We start from the raw sequence: 22814 nt of genomic DNA, 5'->3' as shown, positions 1-22814 counted from the left end.
TCTCAATTGCGATACGGTCCTATAAATATAAAGCCCTTTACGTTCATATCATCAAAATAATTTCACAAATGCAAACTAAACACTTACTGTACACTGTTTTAACCAGCTTTATCACAGTTGCAGCAAACAGTATTTTTCATTCACAACACGTTTCTGGCGGCCTTTTGTTACACACAGGTGTACAGAGCATGCTAGAGGTGGTACCAATGTCTAACATAAACACGAAATGTAACATGGAGATATGGCCGTGTGGGAACCCTAACCCTATAAAGGTGTGTATCAATTTAACCTTTGGTTTTTTGAAAACTATTTCTCGCTGACATGAAAGATTAGGTCTTGTGCTTCCAAACACCTACCGCAAGCGACGCAGGTTAATGTTAAGACCGAGCCTCGGTGCGCTTAAACAAAAGGTCACTTTACAGAAGAGGCCTTTGACGAAATAACTCTTATGTGTAATGGAACTTAGTCATGATCAAAGGCTAGATTCAACTCTACGTTCATGGGCACAACATTAAAAAAAAGTAACTAATGCAATTATCACTTATGAATATGCAGAAACCAATTCAATATTGATGAATATATAATGTAAAGAGGACCTTTACTTGGAAGGAAATGTTTTTCCCGGAAGTGATTGCCACGGCTTCAGGAAGAAGACGCTCTGCGGTATGAGCTCGTTTCATTCAATTTGTGTGACTGACAAATTAATCTTTAGTTATAGTATGTAAGATTTTCGACTGAAACGTTTTGGCATTATAGTATTTTACGTCTCAAGACAATAACCGAAGTAACTTGATCTAAACATATTTCCATGGTTGTAGCCTATATTTTCCCAGTGTCACTACTACCTAGCTAACGTTACCTTGTTAACTAGCGACGTGAACATGCAATAGGTTACTGTAGTTTATAATTCATAGTTATAAACATTGAACAATTAATTGTAGTTAACTAGTTATGTTTTTATTAACTCACGCCCACCAGCTAGCAAGCTATTACACACTTTACTTGCTAGCTAGTTAACGAGAACCCAAGGTGGTTTACACAGCAGGTCAATGTAATCCAATGGAGTTGGAGTCGTGAATAAAGGTTACTTGCTATCAGCTGTTTTGTTAGCATACATGCCGGTTAGTTAACTAACGTTAGCGTGTGGGAGATGTTGCTACTAATTGTCAGTCATTGACAAGTAATAATTAACTAATGCTCTTCCTACAGTTGATATAGGCCAAAACCCAATAAAACATATTTGCTGGTCATGTCCTCGTGTTGTCTTGTCGATTCAAAAGTGAATGAGATGGCGACGAATCGGGCAAGGTGTGAACAACCACAGAAGCGAGGAACCAAAGACAAACCGAATGGATATTTTGCAGGTTGGTTGTGAAACTTCACCAAGTGAACCAGCATTAGCCTGTGTTTATGGAAAATGGATTAACAATTTTACCAACGAAGGAGAAGGGTTGTGTTGCTAAAGGTATGCAGCAATGCACAAATTGTTATCTTGGGAATTCTTACAACGTTACACTATTGCCAGAATGGTCCCAAACAGTTGTACTTATTAATTCCATAGTTTAGGAAAAAAAAACAAAATAATTATACTTGATTCAAAGGTCTAGACTAGTGAACTCCACCATTTGCTAGTGTTATGTTCCTAATTAGGCCTAGACAAAGTGACATGACTATCAAAGGCTTATGCTAGCCTATGTCCATCAAAATAAGGGGATATTGCTATGGCTTTTTTGATACTAGGCTACTTTTATAGATTAATCTGACCTCACAAGTGTGCTCCTGTATCTACAGACTCTGTGGTCAGTGAGAGGAGGCAGAAAGATCGGGAGGAGCGTCTCGCTCTGGTGTTGTGGAGGCGGCCTATCATCACACTACACTACTTCCTCCTGGAAACCTTCATCACACTAAAGGAGTGGACATTAAAGTAAACCACCACTACTTGACAGTAAAACTAAAAACCAACTGATTAGTTGAAAGCTGTCTCAGTTCTGTTGTGTTTAAAGTAACACTCTGAAAGTCTAGCATTTTGGTAGTTGTATCAAACTGTTCCACTTCTTCCCCTCTGCAGGTTATGGCGACGAAGGGGTGCAGTGTTCTTGTTCCTGGTGTTGTGTTCACTCTTCTCCCTTGCCTACTCCACTGAGGGAGCACACCAGAAGGTAAGGAAGGAGAGAAACAAACTCCTATCATCTCTGTAATTTATTTATTTGGGATGGTTAAAGAGAAGTAACTGTTTAATCAGATGCACTGCATTCCTGGAGGAAAGGTCACCTGAGGAGATATGTTGTGCAATATTTTTTTACTTGATGCTCAGGCCAGTACATTTGATGTCTTAGCCAATGTGTTTATTATTGTGTAAGTTGTTCACATTTCCTAATTTTCCATCACTATCCTTTGCATAACATAGTTGAAGTTGGAAGTTTACATACACTTAGGTTGGAGTCATTAAAACTCTTTTTTTCAACCACTCCACAAATTTCTTGTTAACAAACTATAGTTTTGGCAAGTCAGTTAGGACATCTACTTGGTGCATGACACAAGTCATTTTTCCAACAATTGTTTAGACAGATTTCAATTATAATTCACTGTATCACAATTCCAGTGGGTCAGACGTTTACATACACTAAGCTGACTGTGCCTTTAAACAGCGTTGAAAATTCCAGAAAATGATGTCATGGCTTTGGGCTAATTGACATCATTTGAGTCAATTGGAGATGTACCTGTGAATGTATTTCAAGGCCTACCTTCAAACTCAGTGCCTCTTTGTTTGACATGGGAAAATCAAAAGAAATCATCCAAGACCTCAGAAAAGAACTTATAGACCTCCACAAGTCTGGTTCATCCTTGGGAGCAATTTCCAAACGCCTGAAGGTACCACGTTCATCTGTACAAACAATAGCACGCAAGAATAAACACCATGGGACCACGCAACCGTCATAACGCTCAGGAAGGAGACACGTTCTGTCTCCCAGAGATGAACGTACTTTGGCGCGAAAAGTGCAAATCAATCCCAGAACAACAGCAAAGGACCTTGTGAAGATGCTGCAGGATACAGGTACAAAAGTATCTATATACACAGTAAAATGAGTCCTTTATCAACATAACCTGAAAGACCGCTCAGCAAGGAAGAAGCCACTGCTCCAAAACCGCCATAAAATAGCCAGACTACGATTTGCAACTGCACATAGGGACAAAGATCGTACTTTTTGGAGAAATGTCCTCTGGTCTAATGAAACAAAAATAAAACAGTTTGGCCATAATGACCATCGTTATGTTTGGAGGAAAAAGGGGGATGCTTGCAAGCCGAAGAACACCATCCCAACCATGAAGCACAGGGGTGGCAGCATCATGTTGTAGGGGTGCTTTGCTGCAGGAGGGACTGGTGCACTTCACAAAAATAGATGGCTTCATGAGGAAGGAAAATGATGTGGATATATTGAAGCAACATCACAAGACATCAGTCAAGGAGTTAAAGCTTGGTCGCAAATGGGTCTTCCAAATGGACATGGACCCCAAGCATACTTCCAAAGTTGTGGAAAAATGGCTTAAGGACAACAAAGTCAAGGTATTGGAGTTGCCATAACAAAGCGCTGACCTCAATCCTATAGAAAATCTGTGGGCAGAACTGAAAAAGCGTGTGCGAGCAAGGAGGCCTACAAACCTGACTCAGTTACACCAGCTTTGTCAGGAGGAATGGGCCAAAATCCACCCAACTTATTGTGGGAAGCTTGTGGAAGGCTACCCGAGACGTTTGACCCAAGTTAAACAATTTAAAGGCAATGGTACCAAATACTGATTGAGCGTATGTAAACTTCTGACCGACTGGGAATGTGATGAAAGAAATAAAAGCTGAAATAAATCACTATTATTCTGACATTTTACGTTCTTAAAATAGTGGTGATCCTAACTGACCTAAGACAAGGAATTTTTTTCTAGGATTAAATGTCAGGAATTCTGAAACTGAGTTTAAATGTATTTGGCTAATGTGTATGTAAACTTCCGACTTCAACTGTAGGTCTCCAATGTTTTCTCCAAAGGATAAATGTCTTGTGAAGTCGTGTGTTATTGCTTTTTGTCCATGCAAAATCCTAAAGCTCTCTCTACTCTCTCCCCCCTGTCTGTTCTCATCTGCAGTATGTGCAGTACCTGGAGAAGAGGATCCTGTGGTGTGCCTACTGGGTAGGATTGGGCATCCTGTCCTCAGTAGGCCTTGGGACTGGCCTACATACCTTCCTACTATACCTGGTAAGTAAGAGAACCACCCTTCCCTTGCCTGTCAGCTGTGCCATCAAAAATGTAAGCTAACTTATCGTGCTCACATTGGAACAGCCTGCTGTATCTCTGTAAATCAAATCAAAGTTTGTCACGTGCGCTGAATACAACAGTGAAATGCTTACTTACAGGCTCTAACCAATAGTGCAAAAAAGGTATAAGGTGAACAATGGGTAGGTAAAGAAATAAAACAACAGTAAAAAGACAGGCTATAAAAGTAGCGAGGCTACATACAGACACCGGTTAGTCAGGCTGATTGAGGTAGTATGTACATGTAGATATGGTTAAAGTGACTATGCATATATGATGAACAGAGAGTAGCAGTAAAAGAGGGGTTGGCGGGTGGTGGGACACAATGCATATAGCCCGGTTAGCCAACGTGCGGGAGCACTGGTTGGTCGGCCCAATTGAGGTAGTATGTACATGAATGTATAGTTAAAGTGACTATGCATATATGATAAACAGAGAGTAGCAGCAGTGTAAAAAGAGGGGTTATGGGGGGCACACAATGCAAATAGTCCGGGTAGCCATTTGGTTACCTGTTCAGGAGTCTTATGGCTTGGGGGTAAAAACTGTTGAGAAGCCTTTTTGTCCTAGACTTGGCACTCCGGTACCGCTTGCCATGCGGTAGTAGAGAGAACAGTCTATGACTGGGGTGGCTGGGGTCTTTGATAATTTTCAGGGCCTTCCTCTGACACCGCCTGGTGTAGAGGTCATGGATGGCAGGCAGCTTAGCCCCAGTGATGTACTGGGCCATACGCACTACCCTCTGTAGTGCCTTGCGGTCAGAGGCCGAGCAATTGCCGTACCAGGCAGTGATGCAACCAGTCAGGATGCTCTCGATGTTGCAGCTGTAGAACCTTTTGAGGATCTCAGGACCCATGCCAAATCTTTTTAGTTTCCTGATGGGGAATAGGCTTTGTCGTGCCCTCTTCACGACTGCCTTGGTGTGTTTGGACCATTCTAGTTTGTAGTTTATGTGGACACCAAGGAACTTGAAGCTCTCAACTTTGTTTTTCTGAGAACGCTGGTACAGTATGTGACTTTGGATGTTTTTGTGAGTCTGTTAGCTCTGCTTGTTCTTCCATAACTAGCACGATAGACCAAAAAAAATGTGTAGTATCAGTAAATGAGTTTACAGGCTTGTGCTTGTCCTCTTTGACCTAGAGGGACACATTTTGTGCACAGGGTATTTCCAGCATTTGAGTCACCACTGCCAGGAACTTAATACATATCCACAGTTTGTCCAGTGGGTGGCCTCATACGTCCTATCTCATTCTTTCAGTGTGTTCAGTTCTCCATAGATCTGGTCCAAATAGAACTGCCATTCACCTCTGGGGCACAGTTTTTCTATCTGGACTAAGTCCAGATAACTTTTGATAAACTGGGCGCAAAAGTCTGGGTAGGCATTTGATTAGCTGTTCAGTAGTCTTATGGTTTGGGGGTGGAAGCTGTTTAGAAGCCTCTTGGACCTAGACTTGGCGCTCCGGTACTGCTTGCGGTTTGGTAGCAGGGAGAACCATCTGACTTGGTTGTCTGAAGTCTTTCACAATTTTTAGGGCCTTGCTCTGACACCGCCTGGTATAGAGGTCCTGGATGGCAGATAGCTTGGCTCCGATGATGTGCTAGGCTAGTTTAAAAAAAAAAACATCACTCTGACATTGCTGCAAATGCAATCGAAAATCAAACACTTCATGAGAGCCCTGGCATTCAGTTTGAGGGGAATATGATCACCTGTTGGGCAGCGAGAACCAGCTCCTCATAGCTGGGTGATGCATGGAATTAAATGTGTCCCTGTAAGCCCATGTTGTGCAACATTTCTATAGGCTATGCAATTGTTTTCTCACTCAGAATTTTGATGGTCTCCATTTAAAAAGAGGATCCAATTAGCTTTCTCTAGACTAGGCCGACTTTATTTCTCAACTTTCCTAATATTAAGCGCATTGCTTTGCTTTACAACCTGAGTAGCCTACCTGGCTGGCATGAAAATGAAACGCGGAAAGTGTCCTCCATTCACTATTCAAGTTTATATGGATGGCATGTCTTTTTTCTGCGTCTGTTCCGACAGGTGCTTGATAGTGGCTCCTTCTAAACCAGCTAATTTCACACACATTGTTTAGTATATGTAAAGACAAGATTAAATTGACAATAGTGTAACGGGTGAGAATATTATGATTATCACTTGTGAAAGACTGCACACGCTGGGCATCAAAGGCAAATCATATTCACATGCATCATGTAGCCTAGTCCATAGGCCTATATGTTTTGATAAGGTTTGTATCAACTAAAATGGGCAAATGTCTAAGCATAGCCTTTAGCCTACAGAGTTGTGAAACATGTACTTGTCATTGCGCAATCGAGTTTGAAAACAGAGTTTTGACTGGCCAATATGTAAGTGGATCCCAGCTTTCTTGTGCTGCTATATTTATTGCTCAACTCTTAAAATGTAACCACATTAAATCTCTTTATAACTGGTGTAGCTTACCTGGCATATTAAAAACGGAACCGAGGGAAGCGCTTCCTCCATTCGCTATTCAAGTGCAGGCTGCTTTTTTTTGTGGGCCATTCATAAAAATACATTTCACACATGCATGGAGTGTACAAAACATTACGAACACCTGCTCTTTCCATGAGACTGACCAGGTGAAAGCTATGATCCCTTATTGATGTCACTTGTTAAATCCACTTCAATCAGTGTAGATGAAGGGTAGGAGGCTGGTTAAAGAAGGATTTTTAAGCCTTGAGACAATTGAGACATGGATTGTGTATGTACAGTGTATTCAGACCCCATGGCTTTTTCTACATTTTATGTTACAGCCTAATTGTAAAATTGTTAACTTTAAAAAAAAAAAATGTTATCCATCTACACAAAATACCCCATAATGACAAGGTAAAAACAGGTTTTTAGAAATGTTTGCAAATGTATTAAAGATACCTTATTTACATATGTAGTCAGACCCTTTGTTATCAGACTCAAAATTGAGCTCAGGTGCATCCTGTTTCCATTGATCATCCTTGAGATGTTTGTACAACTTGATTGGAGTCCACCTGTGGTACATTCAATTGATTGTACATGATTTGGAAAGCATACACCTGTCAATATAAGGTCCCACAGTTGACAGTGCATGTCAAAGCAAAAACTAAACCATGAGGACAAAGGAATTGTCTGTAGTGTTCCGAGACAGGATTGTGAAGGGTCTGAATACTTATATAAATTTGAGTTTATTTATTCAATTGCATAAATGTGAACTTTTTTGCTTTGTGTGTAGATTGAGGGGGAGACAAATTTGATCTATTTTAGAAAAAGGCTTTAACATAACAAAGTAGGCTATGTGCACACTTTACCATACACAAATATTTCAGAGGTGAGGTCAACATATTGGAAAGTCCCTAGTTGAAGGGTGCCAGAAACATCTGCCCTCTGAAGAGCTGCTATGGATTTACCTCAGACCTAAAGAATTAGATACCCCATAGTTAGGAGCGGACATATTCTGCTGGGCATTAAAAGCATAATTGTATGATTCATGAGTCTAGTCATGCTGGATTCGGATGGAAATGTAGGGACTGTGTTTTCTTATTTTGCTAAACAAAGGAACTCAAACAAGGCAACAGCCACTGTTTTAATTTGCTATGTTTCAAGGATTATTTCAAAATAATGGAAAGGTGTTGTCTTACCATTGAGTCACCATGGTGAAACAAGTATAGATTTGTAACGGAAGGAAAGGCAGGGATTGAGACCTTGTGAACACGTATTGTGAAAAGAAGGCTCCTCAGCATGTTTGCTCGTTCTCTCTCGAGGAGAGCTATGGGGATCAGCACTGACTAATTGTCTTCTATCTCCTGTCACTGTGGTATCTTAACAGGAGGCATAATAGACATCCTGTGCTGTGGTTTCAGGTGCCCTGACTGCCCTCACTGTTAATGAGGCCAGGTGGCTAAGCCTGGGCTCTGATTAATAGAGCTGCATACCGGGCTTTTGGGGGGCTGTGATGTGTGTGTGTGTGTGCACGAGAGCGAGCTGGGCAATATGGACAAACTGACCCTTTTTTAAATATTTTTTGTGATAACGAAAAATGACAATTATTTTGGGGGTGGTGCTAGGCCTGGGCGACATATAGAAAAAGTAATATTGCGATAAATGTTACGGTTTTGCTCTAACAACAATTTTATTTTATGGACAGTTACTTTACATTAGCACCACGGCTCTAGCATGTTTTTCCAGTGCCAGGTAAGACAACTGAGGTAGAAGCCTATGATTTTAAAAAAGGAGGCCATTTCATCGAGCACATCCAGCAAATGACTGATTTTATATTTTGATGTGCAACCTGTCAAAATAGGATCTGGAATTATCCAATGTATTTTTGGCTTTTCAGAGAACTTGCTAACATCTTTGTGTATATTGACCTATAAGCTATAGCCTTATTATTTCATAAGGAAGTGGGAACTAAAACACTTAGCTAGATTGCGAACTCTAAATATATTGTAGCTAGTGTTACGTTCCCAAGTTTCTGTGTTGTGGGTTTGTGTGTATTTCAGGAAATGGCTTGGTGCTAGTTAGGTAAGTTGGTGCTAGTAAGGTAGGAGCGGGGCCTCTAACTTTTACTTTATTTGCTTTGGTTCCGTCCAGCCCCTTTTCCCCAAATTACTGTGTGAAGGAAATAAATTCCCTGTAAACGGTAATATATTCTGCCTCTGTCATCCTTACCCGCACCTACAGTCACATACCTCTTTCACTCCACTGGGAGTTGAGTGTAGCAGGGTGTTACGTTCCCTCCTCCAAGGCGTGCGTAACACTATATAGCCATGTAGACTGATTAGCCTACATTTTCTGATAAATTAATCAATGTCCTACAAAAACTTTCCAGCGCTAGGCCTAGGCTACTTGATGTAGGCAAATGGAGTGCTCCGCTCCGCGGGTACATCAAAACTAACTACAGCCTACTCCGGTTGTAAAGTGGTGCCATGAACTCAATATTAAGAGGTGAGAAATACGTTGACATACTTAAAGAATGTTGTGACTCTCCTCTCTGTAACTATACTGAACAAAAATATAAACGCAACATGCAACAATTTCAAAAATGTTACTGAGTTAGTTCACATTAGGAAATCAGTCAATTGAAATTAATTAATTAATTAGGCCCTGATCTATGGATTTCACATGACTGGGAATCCAGATATGCATCTGTTGGTTACAGATACCTTTTAAAAACAAAAAGGTAGGGGAGTGGATCAGAAAACCAGTCAATATTTGGTTTACCACCATTTGCCTCATGCAGCGCGACACATCTCCTTCGCAGAGTGGATCAGGCTTTTGATTGTGGAACGTTGGCCCACTCCTCTTCAATGGCTGTGCGAAGTTTCTGGATATTGGCGGGAACTGGAACACGCTGTCGATCCAGAGCATCCCAAACATGCTCAATGGGTGACATGTCTGGTGAATATGCAGGCCATGGAAGAACTGGGACATTTTCAGCTTCCAGGAATTGTGTACAGATCCTTGCGACATGCTGTGCTTTATCATTCTGAAACATGAGGTGATGGTGGCAGATGAATGGCACGACAATGGGCCTCAGGATCTCATCACGGTATCTCTGTGCATTCAAATTGCCATCCATAAAATGCAATTGTATTTGTTGTGTAGCTTATGCCTGCCCATACCATAACCCCACCACCACCATGGGTCACTCTGTTCACAACATTGACAACTGCAAACTGCTCGCCCACACAACACCATACACATGGTCTGCGGTTGTAATATCGGTTGGACGTACTGCCAAATTCTCTAAAACTACGTTGGAGGCAGCTTATGGTAATTTCTCTATCTGGCAACAGCTCTGGTTGACAATCCTGCAGTCAGCATGCCAGTTGCACGCTCCCTCAACATGATGAATGATCATGCTGTTTTAATCAGCTTCTTGATATGCCACACCTGTGAGGTGTGTGGATTATCTTGGCAAAGGAGAAATGCTCACTAACAGGGATGTAAACAAATTTGTGCATAAGGAACATTTTGGGGATCTTTTATTTCAGCTCATGAAACATGGGACCAACACTTAACTTTTTGCGTTTTTAATATTTTTGTTCAGTGTAGAACTACAGTTGCATTGAACTCTCCATTCTGCAATATTTTGAGCAACGGTCATACATTGCATTTGGAAAGTATTCAGACCCCTTCCCTTTTTCCACATTTTATGTTACAGCCTTATTCTAAAATGGATTTAATAAAAACATTTCCTCATCAATCTACACACACTACCCCATAATGACAAAGTGAAAACAGGTTATTTTAAAATGTTTGCTAATTTATGAATAAAATAAACTGATATGTAAATGTGATAAGTATTTAGACCCTTAGCTATGAGACTCAAAATTGAGCACCAGTGCATCCTGTTTCCATTGATCATCCTTGAGGTGTTTATCTTGATTGGAGTCCAACTGTGGTAAATTCAATTGATTGTACATTATTTCTGAAGGTCTATATAAGGTCCCACATTAGACAATGCATGTCAGAGCAAGAACCAAGCCATGAGGTCGAAAGAATTGTCCGTAGAGCCCCCGAGACAGGATTGTCAAGGCACAGATCCAAAAAATGTCTGCAGCATTGAAGGTCCCCAAGAACACAGTGGCCTCCATCATTCTTAAATGGAAGAAGTTTGGAACCACGAAGACTCTAACTAAAGCTGGATGCCCAGACAAACTGAGAAATCAGGGGAGTAGAGTCCTGGTCAGGGAGGTAACCAAGAACCAGAATGTCCCTCTGACAGAGCTCAAGAGTTTTTCTGTGGAGATGGGAGAACCTTCCAGAAGGACAATCATCTCTGCAGCACTCCACCAAATCGGGTATTTATGGTAGTGGCCAGACGGAAGCCACTCCATAAATGCCACATGACAGCCCACTTGAAGTTTTGCTAAAAGGCACTTAAAGTACTCAGACCATGAGACACAAGCTTCTCTGGTCTGATGAAACCAAGATTGAACTCTTTGGCCTGAATGCCAAGTGTCACGTCTAGAGGAAACCTGGCACCATCCCTACAGTGAAGCATGGGGGTGGCAGCATGTTGTGTGATGTTTTTCAGTGGCAGGGACTGGGAGACTAGTCAGGATCGAGGGAAAGATGAACCGAGCAAAGTACAGAGATCCTTGATGGAAAAACTGCTCAGGACCTCAGACTGGGGCAAAGGTTCACCTTCCAACAGGGCAACGACCCTAAGCACACAGCAAAGAACGCAGGAGTGGCTTTGGGACAAGTCTCTGAATGTCCTTGAGTGGCCCAGCCAGAGCCTGGACTTGAACCCGTTCGAACATCTCTGGAGAGACCTGCAAATAACTGTGCAGCAACGCTCCCCATCCAACCTGACAGAGCTTGAGAGGATCTGCAGAGAATAATGGGATCAACTCCCCAAATACAGGTGTGCCAAGCTTTTAGCCTCATACCCAAGAAGACTCGAGGCTGTAATCGCTGCCAAATGTGCTTCAACAAAGTACTGAGTAAAGGGTTTGAATACTTATGTAAATGTGATTATTTGTTTTCATTTTTAAATTTGCACACAAAAAAATAACCTATTTTTGCTTTGTCATGGAGTATTGGGTGTAGATTGAGGGAGTAAAAACAATTTTAATCAATTTTAGATTTAGGCTGTAACGTAACAATGTGGAAATTGTCAAGGGGTCTGAATACTTTCCGAATGCACTGTATACTTGTGCTTCTCAGAATACATCTCTCCCTCCTCCGTGCGCACAGTGGGGAGAGGGAGTGAGTCGGCAGCCGGCAGGGACCAACAATGCGTAGGCTATTACTGTTGACCAAATAATAGTTTTAGAACAATCTATAGGAACGTTGTGTAGCAAAATCACATAATTACCAATGTAAGCAAAATGCTTCGGTAAGGCGATGTCTGTAATTTTAGGTTTATCATCCCAGCTCTAGTGTGTCTCAACTGTCCATGTTCAGTTGAATTAAGAAATGCCCATCTATCCTCTGGCTCTCAGGGTCCACACATAGCATCAGTCACCCTGGCTGCGTACGAGTGTGGGTCTACAGACTTCCCCGAGCCCCCCTACCCAGACCAGATCATCTGCCCAGAGGCAGGAGGAATGGAGGGCAGCATCTCACTCTGGTCCATCATCTCAAAGGTCCGGATGGAGGCCTGTATGTGGGTGAGGAAACGTGTCTTTATTCAACTAAAGTCTAGGTTCATCGTTCTAGTGAACTCTATGGGGCGGTTTCCTGAACACAGATTAAACCTTGTCCTGGACAACAAAAAACACAATGGCTAATATCCATTAAAACGTTTTTTTTTTTTTTTAATTTATTGTCCAGGACTTAATCTGTTCCTTGGGAAACCGCTCGTTTTGGGTTTAGAACAATAAGGGCATCTTTAGTGCTCAACATTGGTTGTCTTTGGTTGACATCACGTATCCTCAACTATGACATCCACCATAGATCTATGCCTGACTCTGGTATGAGCCAGAGTATGAATCAGTGCTAAGCTAACCCAGTGTGTGACTGTCTCTCCAGGGTGCAGGCACAGCCATTGGGGAGTTGCCGCCCTACTTCATGGCTCGAGCGGCCAGGCTATCTGGAGCAGACCCAGATGACGAAGACTATGAGGAGTTTGAGCAGATGCTGGGGCATGCAGAGACCGCTCAGGTGAGTGGGGACTCTGTCCTCCCCTCTGAGTGTAGTAGCCTGCCCCTTGAATGCCCATTCTACCAAATCTGTGGAGTCCAAAATACTCTCCTTCAGTCTTTTGATTTTTGTATTTGACTCTACTAAACTGTCCATCACTATCTACTGACTTCTCTATCTGGCCTGTGATTGGCCTCCAGTTATCACATGACTTCTCTGAAAGCCCCTCCTCCCAACATTTCCAGTAAGGTCATTGCTAGTGGAGTGAGTCACGGTGAAACAAGCTCCCCTGTAATCATCCCAGAGGCATTTCTTTTCATGATCCTTTCATTTGAGGGACAGGCAATGTAAACAGGCTACTGACAACATGACTGCCCCTTAGGGTTGGGGGGGGGGGTGGTGTGTGTGTGTGTGTACACACAGTGCATTTGGAAAGTATTCAGACCCCTTGACTTTTTCCACATTGTTACATTACCGCCTTATTCTAACATTGATTCAGTCATTTTTTTCCCCCTCATTAATCTACACAATGACAAAGCAAAAATAGGTTTTTAGAAATGTTTGCAAATATGTCGTGACTTTACTTTTATTAATCTGATGACTGTCATTTAATCAACTGTTTAATTGTTGCTAGATTTAAATAAAAATAGTCTTATTTTTTTAATCATGTAACAATTAACTCATTAGGATTTGGGGCACCATGGAACAAGTTGTTTAGCATCTCCCGAATTAAACTGTAAAGTTCTTTAACATCGATAAACAGTCATCTTATTAATCATTACCTTTTATCAAATACTCATTCTGAATGATTGTGACCTTGGATCTGCAAAAAACCCAGCCTTACGCATTATTCAGTACTACACAAATTGGTTTAATCATTTTATTTACTAGCTAGCTAAATAATAACACAGAATACACACACTTATGAGACAAAGGTCCCTAGTGGACTGACAAGATATGACGGCTTGTTACAACATAATGGAGAGGGGGGGAGAGAAAAAGGCACACTTATCGTGGAGATTTCAGGTTTCCTAAAAAAGTTAAATTATTTGGTCCACCCAGTTTTTAATAACATCACAAAATGAAAAGCAATATTACATTTGTTTTCCATAGTTCCCCACTGACCATTTCCCACATTACGTTAGAAGTAGTGTTCCGTTGTTCACTTTCTGGATGTTAGCGTTTTGGGCGGGCAAAAGTGTCTGAACAGACATTCCTTTGGTTGATACTAAAGAGCAAGAGAGCCCTCTTGGACATAATTTAGCTGTCACCCCCTTGCGGGTGGGAGATTGTTTGGTTATTGTCAGCCATTGTCAAGCTGATCTGACCCACTGTGATCCTCACAGGAAAGTCATTACAAAAAATAAAAAAACATATAATATTTACATAAGTATTCAGCCCCTTTACTCAGTACTTTGTTGAAGCACCTTTGGCAGCGATTACAGTATGGAGTCGTCTTGGGTATGACACTACAAGCTTGGCACACCTGTATTTGGGGAGTTTTCCCATTCTCTGCAGATCCTCTCAAGCTCTGTCAGGTTGGATGGGGAGCGTCGCTGCACAGCTATTTACAGGTCTCTTCAGAGATGCTCGGTCGGGTTCAAGTCCGGGCTCTGGCTGGGCCAGAAGGACATTCAGAGACTTGGCCCGAAGCCACTCCTGCGTTGTCTTGGCTGTGTGCTTAGGGTCATTGTCCTGTTGGAAGGTGACCTTCGCCCCAGTCTGAGGTCCTGAGCGCTCTGGAGCAGGGATCTCTCTGTACTTTGCTCGGTTCATCGTTCCCTCGATCCTGACTAGTCTCCCAGTCCCTGCCGCTGAAAAACATACCCATAGCATGATGCTGCCACCACCATGTTTCACCGTAGAGATGGTGCCAGGTTTCTCCAGACGTGACACTTGGCATTCAGGCCACAGAGTTCAATCTTGGTTTCATCAAACTAGAGAATCTTGTTTCTCATGGTCTGAGTCTTTTAGGTTCCTTTTTGGAAAACACCAAGTGGGCTGTCATGTGCCTTTTACTGAGGAGTGGCTTCCATCTGGCCACTCTACCATAAAGGCCTGATTGGTGGAGTGCTGCAGAGATGGTTGTCCTTCTGGAAGGTTCTCCCATCTCCACAGAGGAACTCTAGAGCTCTGTCAGAGTGACCATCAGGTTCTTGGTCACCTCCCTGACCAAGGCCCTTCTCCCCTGATTGCTCAGCTCTAGGAAGAGTCTTGGTGGTTCCAAACTTCTTCCATTTTTAAGAATGCTGCAGAAATGTTTTGGTACCCTTCCCCAGATCTGTGCCTCGACACAATCCTGTCTCTGAGCTCTACGGACAATTCCTTTGCCCTCATGGCATGGTTTTTGCTCTGACATGCACTGTTAACTGCGAGACCTTACATAGACAGTTGTGTGCCTTTCCAAATCATGTCCAACCAATTGAATGTACCACAGGCGGACTCCAATCAAGTTGTAGAAAAATCTCAAGGATGATCAATGGAAACAGGATGCACCTGAGCTCAATTTCGAGTCATGGCAAAGGGTCTGAATTATTATGTAAGGTATTTCTGTAGAGACCTGAAAATAGCTGTGCAGCAATGCTCCCTATCCAATCTGACAAAGCTTGAGAGGATCTGCAGAGAAGAATGGAAGAAACTTTCCAAATAAAGGTGTGGCAATCTTGTAGAGTCATACCCAAGAAGAATTGAGGATCTTATCGTTGTCAAAGGTGCTTCAACAAAGTACTGAGTGAAGGGTCTGAGTACTTATGGAAATTTGATTTAAAAAAATAATATACATTTGCAAATCTAAACCTGTTTTTGCTTTGTCATTATGGGGTATTGTGTGTAGATTGAGGTGATGAAAACTATTTACTCAATTTTAGAATAAGGCTGTAACATAACAAAATGTGGAAAAAGTCAAGGGGTCTGAATACTAACTTATTTTTTTGCACCCTCAACATGAAACCACAATATTTCACCCCCCTTTGTAGTGTATATCAATCAGATCAAATAAGTTCAATAGCTCTCTGCCAACACCTCTTGACTTGGATTTTTACCAGAGCTGCTAAAATAGATCAAAGGAAAAGATAATAGCCAACTGATAGCATTTGTTATACCACATTAATTATTTTTCAAGTAACTCCTTTTTCAGAATTACATTAGACTTTTGGTTATACTGTATCATTATTGTAGAAGTTGTTTAATGTGTGAAGCATAAATTAATATTTGATTGTAAACTGAATTATGTTTTCAGGATTTTGTTACTAGAGCAAAACTGGGCGTTCAGAACATGGTGCAGAAAGTGGGATTCTTTGGGATTCTAGCCTGTGCCTCGGTAAATCCAAAACTACATTGCAGGCAACCTTTTGATGACTTGACTTGAACTCTTATCTTATACTGTTTTAAAGTTTAGGCCTTTATTATTAAAGCGCATCACTGAATATTGTACACTCATGGCCGAAAGTATGTGGACACCCCTTCCAATTTGTGGATTCAGCTATTTCAGCCACACCGTTGCTAACAGGTGTACATCAGACACACAACCATGCAATCTCCATAGACAAACATTGGCAGTATAATGGCCCGTACTGAAGAGCTGTGACTTTAAACGTGGCATCGTCATTTGATGCCACTTTTCCAACAAGTCAGTTTGTCAATTTTCTGCCCTGCTAGGGCTGCCCCAATCAACTGTAAGTGCTGTTATTGTGAAGTGGAAACGTCTAGGAGCAACAACGACTCAGCTGTGAAGTGGTAGGCCACAGAACGGGACTGCTGAAGTGCGTAGCTCGTAAAAATTGCCTGTCCTCGGTTGCAACACTCACTACTGTATTCCAAACTGCCTCTGGAAGCAACGTCCGCTGCAATAACTGTTCATCGGGAGATTCATGAATTTGGTTCCCATGGCCGAGCAGCCGCACACAAGCCTAAGATCACAATGCGCAATGCCAAGCATCGGCTTGAGTGGTGTATAGCTCGCCGCCTATGGATTCTGGAGCAGTGGAAACGCTCTCTGGAGTGATGAATCACGCTTCACCGTCTGGCAGTCCCGACGGACTAATCTGGGTTTGGCGGATGCCAGGAGAACGCTATTTGCCCCAATGCATAGTGCCAACTGTAAAGTTTGGAGGAGGAATAATGGTCTCTGGCTGTTTTTCATGGTTCAGGCTAGGCCCCTTAGTCCCAGTGAAGGGAAATCTTAACGTTACAGCATACAATGACATTCTAGACGATTCTGTGCTTCCAACATGTGGCAATAGTTTGGGGAAGGCCCTTTCCTGTCTCAGCATGAGAATGCCACCATGCACAAAGCAAGTTCCATACAGAAATGGTTTGTCAAGATCGGTGTGGAAGAACTTGACTGCCCTCCACAGAGCCCTGACCTCAACCCCATCGAACACCTTTGGGATGAATTGGAACGCTGACTGCGAGCCAGGTCTAATCGCCCAACATCAGTGCCCGACCTCGCTAATGCTCTTGTGTGTGAATGGACACAGGTCCCCGCAGAAATGTTCTAACATCTAGCAGGAAGCCGTCCCAGAAGAGTGGAGGTTGTTACAGCAGCAAAGGGGGGACCAACTCCATATTAATGCCTGTGATTTTGGAATGAGTTGTTTGACGAGCAGGTGTCCACATACTTTTGGCCATGTAGTGTATGTTTGTTACAATGAAGTTATGACAATTAAGGTAGAATTCGAATGCACTCCTCTATTACAGGATATCTTTTGACATGTTACGACCTGTCTTTCAGATCCCTAATCCTCTGTTTGACCTTGCTGGTATAACATGTGGCCACTTCCTGGTACCATTTTGGACCTTCTTTGGAGCGACTCTTATTGGGAAAGCCATCATCAAGATGCACATACAAGTAAATATTTTAGTTGTACTTAACAATTATACACATGGACATTGTCAGAATATTTTCTGTTGGCTGTAATTCCATGGTTTCTGTGTTTTTGAAGTACTTTTAGTGCTGCTATTGAAGACCATTCCGGATGAAATGAGTATGGAGAGCACTTTAACGAGAACCATTGCTTTTTGTAAACCAGATCAAACTCTTAGTTGTCGGCTGTATTGTTGAGTCTGCCACAGTGACTAATCTACTCCCAGACAGTGCGAGACTGACTGTGTGTCTCTGAGTTGTGGTGGTGAGAGCTGAGCCGTCTAACCAGACCAATCCATCTGTGGTACCAGCCAGTGATCTCACCAGTTCTGACAAAGCCCTCCAGGGTTGAGGAGGAGGACCAGGGTCCGGGGGATGCTTTGTGCTTTCTCCTCAGACCTCAAGGGTCTTTTACTGTCCAGACTTGGCTGGGACGGCATGTGTCACTGTGTTCAAAGCAGACATAGGATATATCCCCCACCTCGGTGCAGATGATGACTCAGGTTTTCACTGTCTCTGTCTGAGACTGATCACTAATCACGCAGTTGATAAATTTGTCTCCCCACAGAAACTGTTTGTTATCATAACGTTCAGCAAGCACATAGTGGAACAGATGGTGTCTCTGATCGGGTGAGTATGTGTCTTTGTTAATGTATGCGTATAGATGAAGAGGTGCTTTGCCCGGTTAGCTTCCTCTGTGCTTTAATGGGGGCAGGGCTCCACATTTTTTGTTTGTCCTCTTGTTACGTAATAATCACATCACAATATCAAACAATTACTCTGATCAGAATTGGATCAGAGGCCAAAGTTGGAATAATATTCTAATCTGTTTTTAATGTACATTAAAAAAAATCAAGCCTATATGTCAAAGTGTAGGTGATATGCATGTTGGGATGAGTTGAACCACAGAGAGAAGGAAAAGCAGCCAACAAGTGCTCAGCATATGTGGGAACTCCTTCAAGACTGTTGGAAAAGCATTCCAGGTGAAGCTGGTTGAGAGAATGCTAAGAGTTTGCAAAGCTGTCATCAAGGCAAAGGGTGGCTACTTTGAAGAATCTCAAATATAAAAAATATTTGGATTTGTTTAACACTTTTTGGGTTACTACATTATTCCATGTGTTATTTCATAGTTGATGTCTTGACTATTATTCGACAATGTAGAAAATAAAAAAGTGTGTGTATGTATATATATATATATATATATATATATATATATATATATATATATATATATATATAACACACATATATATATACACACAAACAAACCCTGGAATGAGTAAGTGTCCAAACATTTGACTGATACTGTATATGTGCAGCGGTTGTATGAATTTAGGATTATACGTTTGAAACAAGTTTTGCTGATGGATTGATCATTCCTATTCTGAACAAATGGCATCAAAAGCATAACCTCAAAGTCAGATGTGTGTGTTTTGCCCCCTCCGTTAAGGGTTTTTTCCTTACACAGAAACTAATCCCCCACATAGGTGGTCAGCCAGCCTTGTGGGGTCTTCTCAGATGGAATGTCTTCTGTTCTGACTCACAGCAGTTTAGCTTTGACTGCACCAGAATCTTCTCGACAGCAGCAGGGAAACAAAATAACTGCAGGGTTTATTTAAGAACAATAAATCACTTCCATATTACACATCTAACAACTTCCTTGGCTTTTTCTTCTCATCATTAACAAATCATATTTAAAATCGTACTCACAACTAATGATTTTATTTAACCTTTATTTAACTGGGCAAGTTGGTTAAGAACAAATTCTTATTTACAATGACGGCCTACCCCGGCCAAACCCTCCCCTAACCCGGACAATGCTGGGCCAATTGTGAGCCACCCTATCAGTTTATAGTGCCGCCTTATTCACAGTTAAAATGAGTTTCATGAGAAAGAACCCTTGCTTGCTACCATTGCAATTGGTTGACTGGTCTGACTCGCTATGATGTGTTACACTGGTGCTTGAATGCTGAGTTGGGACTTTTTGTAATTGCAGCAGTTTGTGTCAGTCAGTTAGCCTGGGAATGGGCTTGCCATATCCCTTGCTTAAGATCAGCGATTACAGTTACCTGTAACTTTTCTACCCCTGATAGTAAATAGTCTTGAATTGGTTTAGTCAAGTTTTAAATGTGGAAGTTTATATTAACACCTGAATTAAAACTAAACTCATTGTATCCATATTTATATTCTATTTAATTATGGTTGTGATACATTGATTAGACTATACCAATTATTGTTGGTATAGTGCTGTCAACTACAAATGATTGTGGATTTATTAAGGTAAAAGTTATAAGTACCTCAACCCTCAGACCATTTCTTCCAATCAAATTGTCTGCATTCTCGAACTATAATCTTAAGAGCCCCTATGAACTTGGTGACCCACAGTGATCTAATCCTTTGCGCTATCTCCCATATATGGACAGTCATATTGATGAACACGCCTAGTTTGTTCTGTTTCCACCCATAAGGCTGTGATGACAGCATATCGAGTCACTTCCTGGTTATTGGGCTCAGACTGGTTTCCTATAGGAACCTCCGGGATAAATAAGAGCGATGGGGAGGACTGCCTCACTTCACTCTGCTGCGTGCGCCCAGCAACTACACTTGCAGTGTGAACTCCCAGCTAGAGGCCTAATTAGAAACACATAGGAAATGGAACTCTCAACATCCTGAGCAATGGACTGTTCTTTAAACCCTGGTCCTATGGACCAAGGGTTCCCTCTACACAGCCTAATTCTTTTACCATGTGAAAGGATACTGCTGGTATGGTAAGTACTCTGGGATATAATCATGTCTCTGTTTTTGCCTCTTTTTTCCCCTCCTCGCATCTCCCTTGCCTGTGGATGTCCTTGCCCTGCCACTGTGTCAGGTCTCTGCCGAGGGTAGGTCCCTCCATACAGAAGCCCTTCAGTGAGTACCTGGAGGCCCAGAGGAGTAAACTCCACCACCACACCGGAGAAGGCACCCCGGCGGTAAGAGCACTACTACCATCATCCATCCTTTCTATGTCGAGACAAAGCATGTGATTTTATTGATTGGCAAGATAATACAAATTGTAATGTGTTAGTGTCAAAAGAGTAATATTCCTCTGTATGCATGTCTCTCTGCAGAGTGAGAACTGGCTGTCGTGGGTCTTTGAGAAAGTGGTTCTGGTCATGGTCTGTTACTTTATCTTCTCTATCATCAACTCCATGGCTCAGAGCTACGCTAAGCGACGACAACGGAGTCAGCAGCAGCGATACTCTGAGGAGAAAACCAAGTGACGAGACTCACCAACAGACCGTGCTGAGTCCTTCAGCTCTGTTTCACAAACTAACCTCGCCCTCTTCCATTCTTAAGAGGCTGAACTGGCACTATTCTGTGTTTGCTTACAGATGTATGTGCTGTTTGTTCCTCTTATGGTTTTGTAGTTTCCCCTCATTTGTGTTTAGTGGGTGATTTTAATAATATAATGATAGGATATGAGCAGTGAAGCAGCAGTTGATGTCAACTGTTTTGCTGGCAGCTATACCAGCTTCGATGCCTTATGCAAGGTGGAGGGTCCTACTTCCATTGAACACAGTTCTTAATCACGACTTGATTTGTACATTTTTCACTGTATGGATGGACTATGCTGATATGATGCTAAGGATGTTTTCAGGGTTACATTTTTCTTGCGTTTTTGTCCTGTTGATCAGAATTAGGCCATCTGTCATTCGCGTTTCTTGGATTTGTTTGAAATTCAAGTTTGCAATTGGAAATAGCAATATCAAGTCGTCTCAACGTGTTATTGATAGTTTGCACATCCTGGAAATATTTTTGGGGCGGTATGTATGCACATGCATTTAGAATGATCTGGACAATCTAACTTGAACCAAAACAGAACTTACATTACACTCAGCTAACTTGGTGTCATTTTTATTCTGTACATTTACTGAGTGTTTGATCAGATTATATAAAATGCCTAAATCATTTTTCTTGTTTCCATGTCTGAGTTTTTCCATCTATTTTACTCATTGTAGGTCTAACTATGTAAACAGTTGCTCCCATTCTTGTAAGCTTGCCCCATGTTATTGTATAACGCATCTTCTACTGTTGAGTTAATGATGCTTATGCAATCAGACCACCAGGATAGAAAAAATGCTTGAATCTCTCAGAATTAACATCCAAAAGGTAAGTGTCAAGATTCTCCAATAGCAATCCGGATGCTTTTTGAAATTTGTGAAAATGTATTTCAAACAATCTTATGGAAAATATGGAGTTGATATGTTGTAATTACAAACTAGATATATATATATCATGGCTTATTGTCCTGTGTGGCAATGAGTTTCCTGAATCTGGTTTGTATAGACTTGGTCCTGGTTGTTGCAGGTATTGTACTCCATCTCCCATCCTGTCAGATAGCTTATCAGACTGGTGTTGACTGTTTGAATCACATGGCGACAACGGTCTGTAAGCTGTCTGAAGTTCTGGGTATTAACCATCTGAAGAGTGCAGTCTTTTTACCATAGTCAAACTTTCAAGCATGTGTTAATTTCAGTACATTTGATTTGGTCCGTTCGCTAACAAACAACTTCCCAACAGACATTTGTAGGGCGTCGTGGCTGTTGTGAACATTTGTAGGGAATCAGTTGTCTTATCTGAAAAATCATGCTGTCTTCAATAAATCGCCTTGTTCATATAAAATGTTGTTTTTATACCCCTCAAATGTACATGTAATTCATTCAATACTCCTTTGACCATTATACACATGTACTCTATTGTACCATTCTCCTTTCCTTAACATGCCACTATAGTATCACCTCGTTGCAAGTTAATTGGCCTAGGCAGGAATACAATATGATTGCGCTTTGTCTGCAATGCATGTTTTAAAGGCAATGTTCAGAGAACTCATTCGCAGTAAACGCTGCATATGATGGCTCTATCGGACATTACGTTTAAAGTGCATTGTCCAAATCTGCGGTCGGATTGAATCCCAAACAGTGTCTTACTTGTCCAAAGTTGACTACCTAGAGATTACCTGTTCAGGAAATCTTCCTCCGAGATCCCAAACTTAATGTACAGATGAAT

General features: G+C 41.7%; 1 protein-coding gene across 4 annotated transcripts; it reads left to right on the top strand.

Annotated features, from left to right (window-relative positions):
- The first annotated feature begins 253 nt into the window (after positions 1-253).
- LOC106612997 (vacuole membrane protein 1) lies at positions 254-21718 on the top strand. 4 transcript variants are annotated; one of them, XM_014214792.2, is made up of 12 exons: positions 254-272; positions 1281-1364; positions 1792-1924; positions 2069-2159; positions 4135-4245; positions 12262-12429; positions 12791-12922; positions 16140-16220; positions 17634-17750; positions 18334-18395; positions 20635-20737; positions 20876-21718. In XM_014214792.2, exons 2-12 carry the CDS (start codon positions 1289-1291, stop codon positions 21026-21028), a joined length of 1227 nt encoding a protein of 408 aa, XP_014070267.1. In that variant the 5' UTR covers positions 254-272; positions 1281-1288; the 3' UTR covers positions 21029-21718. The 4 variants fall into 4 exon arrangements, with proteins under 4 accessions (XP_014070267.1, XP_014070268.1, XP_014070266.1 ...); XM_014214793.2 differs by lacking the exon at positions 254-272 and adding an exon at positions 367-663 and having other exon boundaries at positions 1210-1465; XM_014214791.2 differs by lacking the exon at positions 254-272 and adding an exon at positions 374-663.
- Positions 21719-22814: the final 1096 nt, after the last annotated feature.

Source organism: Salmo salar, chromosome ssa09 (assembly GCF_905237065.1).
Source record: "Salmo salar chromosome ssa09, Ssal_v3.1, whole genome shotgun sequence".
Classification (NCBI taxonomy): Eukaryota; Metazoa; Chordata; class Actinopteri; order Salmoniformes; family Salmonidae; genus Salmo; species Salmo salar.
The sequence above is the reverse complement of the archived record's forward strand: the minus strand, read 5'-3'. Positions and strand labels throughout refer to the sequence as shown.

Excerpts from the sequence above, each read along its gene's own strand:
- LOC106612997 (XM_014214789.2), top strand. The coding sequence starts at position 1,250 with ATGTCCTCGTGTTGTCTTGTCGATTCAAAAGTGAATGAGATGGCGACG. Across the intron at positions 2,160-4,134 it reads CTGAGGGAGCACACCAGAAG|TATGTGCAGTACCTGGAGAA; the intron begins GTAAGGAAGGAG and ends TCTCATCTGCAG. Across the intron at positions 18,396-20,634 it reads CAGATGGTGTCTCTGATCGG|GTCTCTGCCGAGGGTAGGTC; the intron begins GTGAGTATGTGT and ends CCACTGTGTCAG.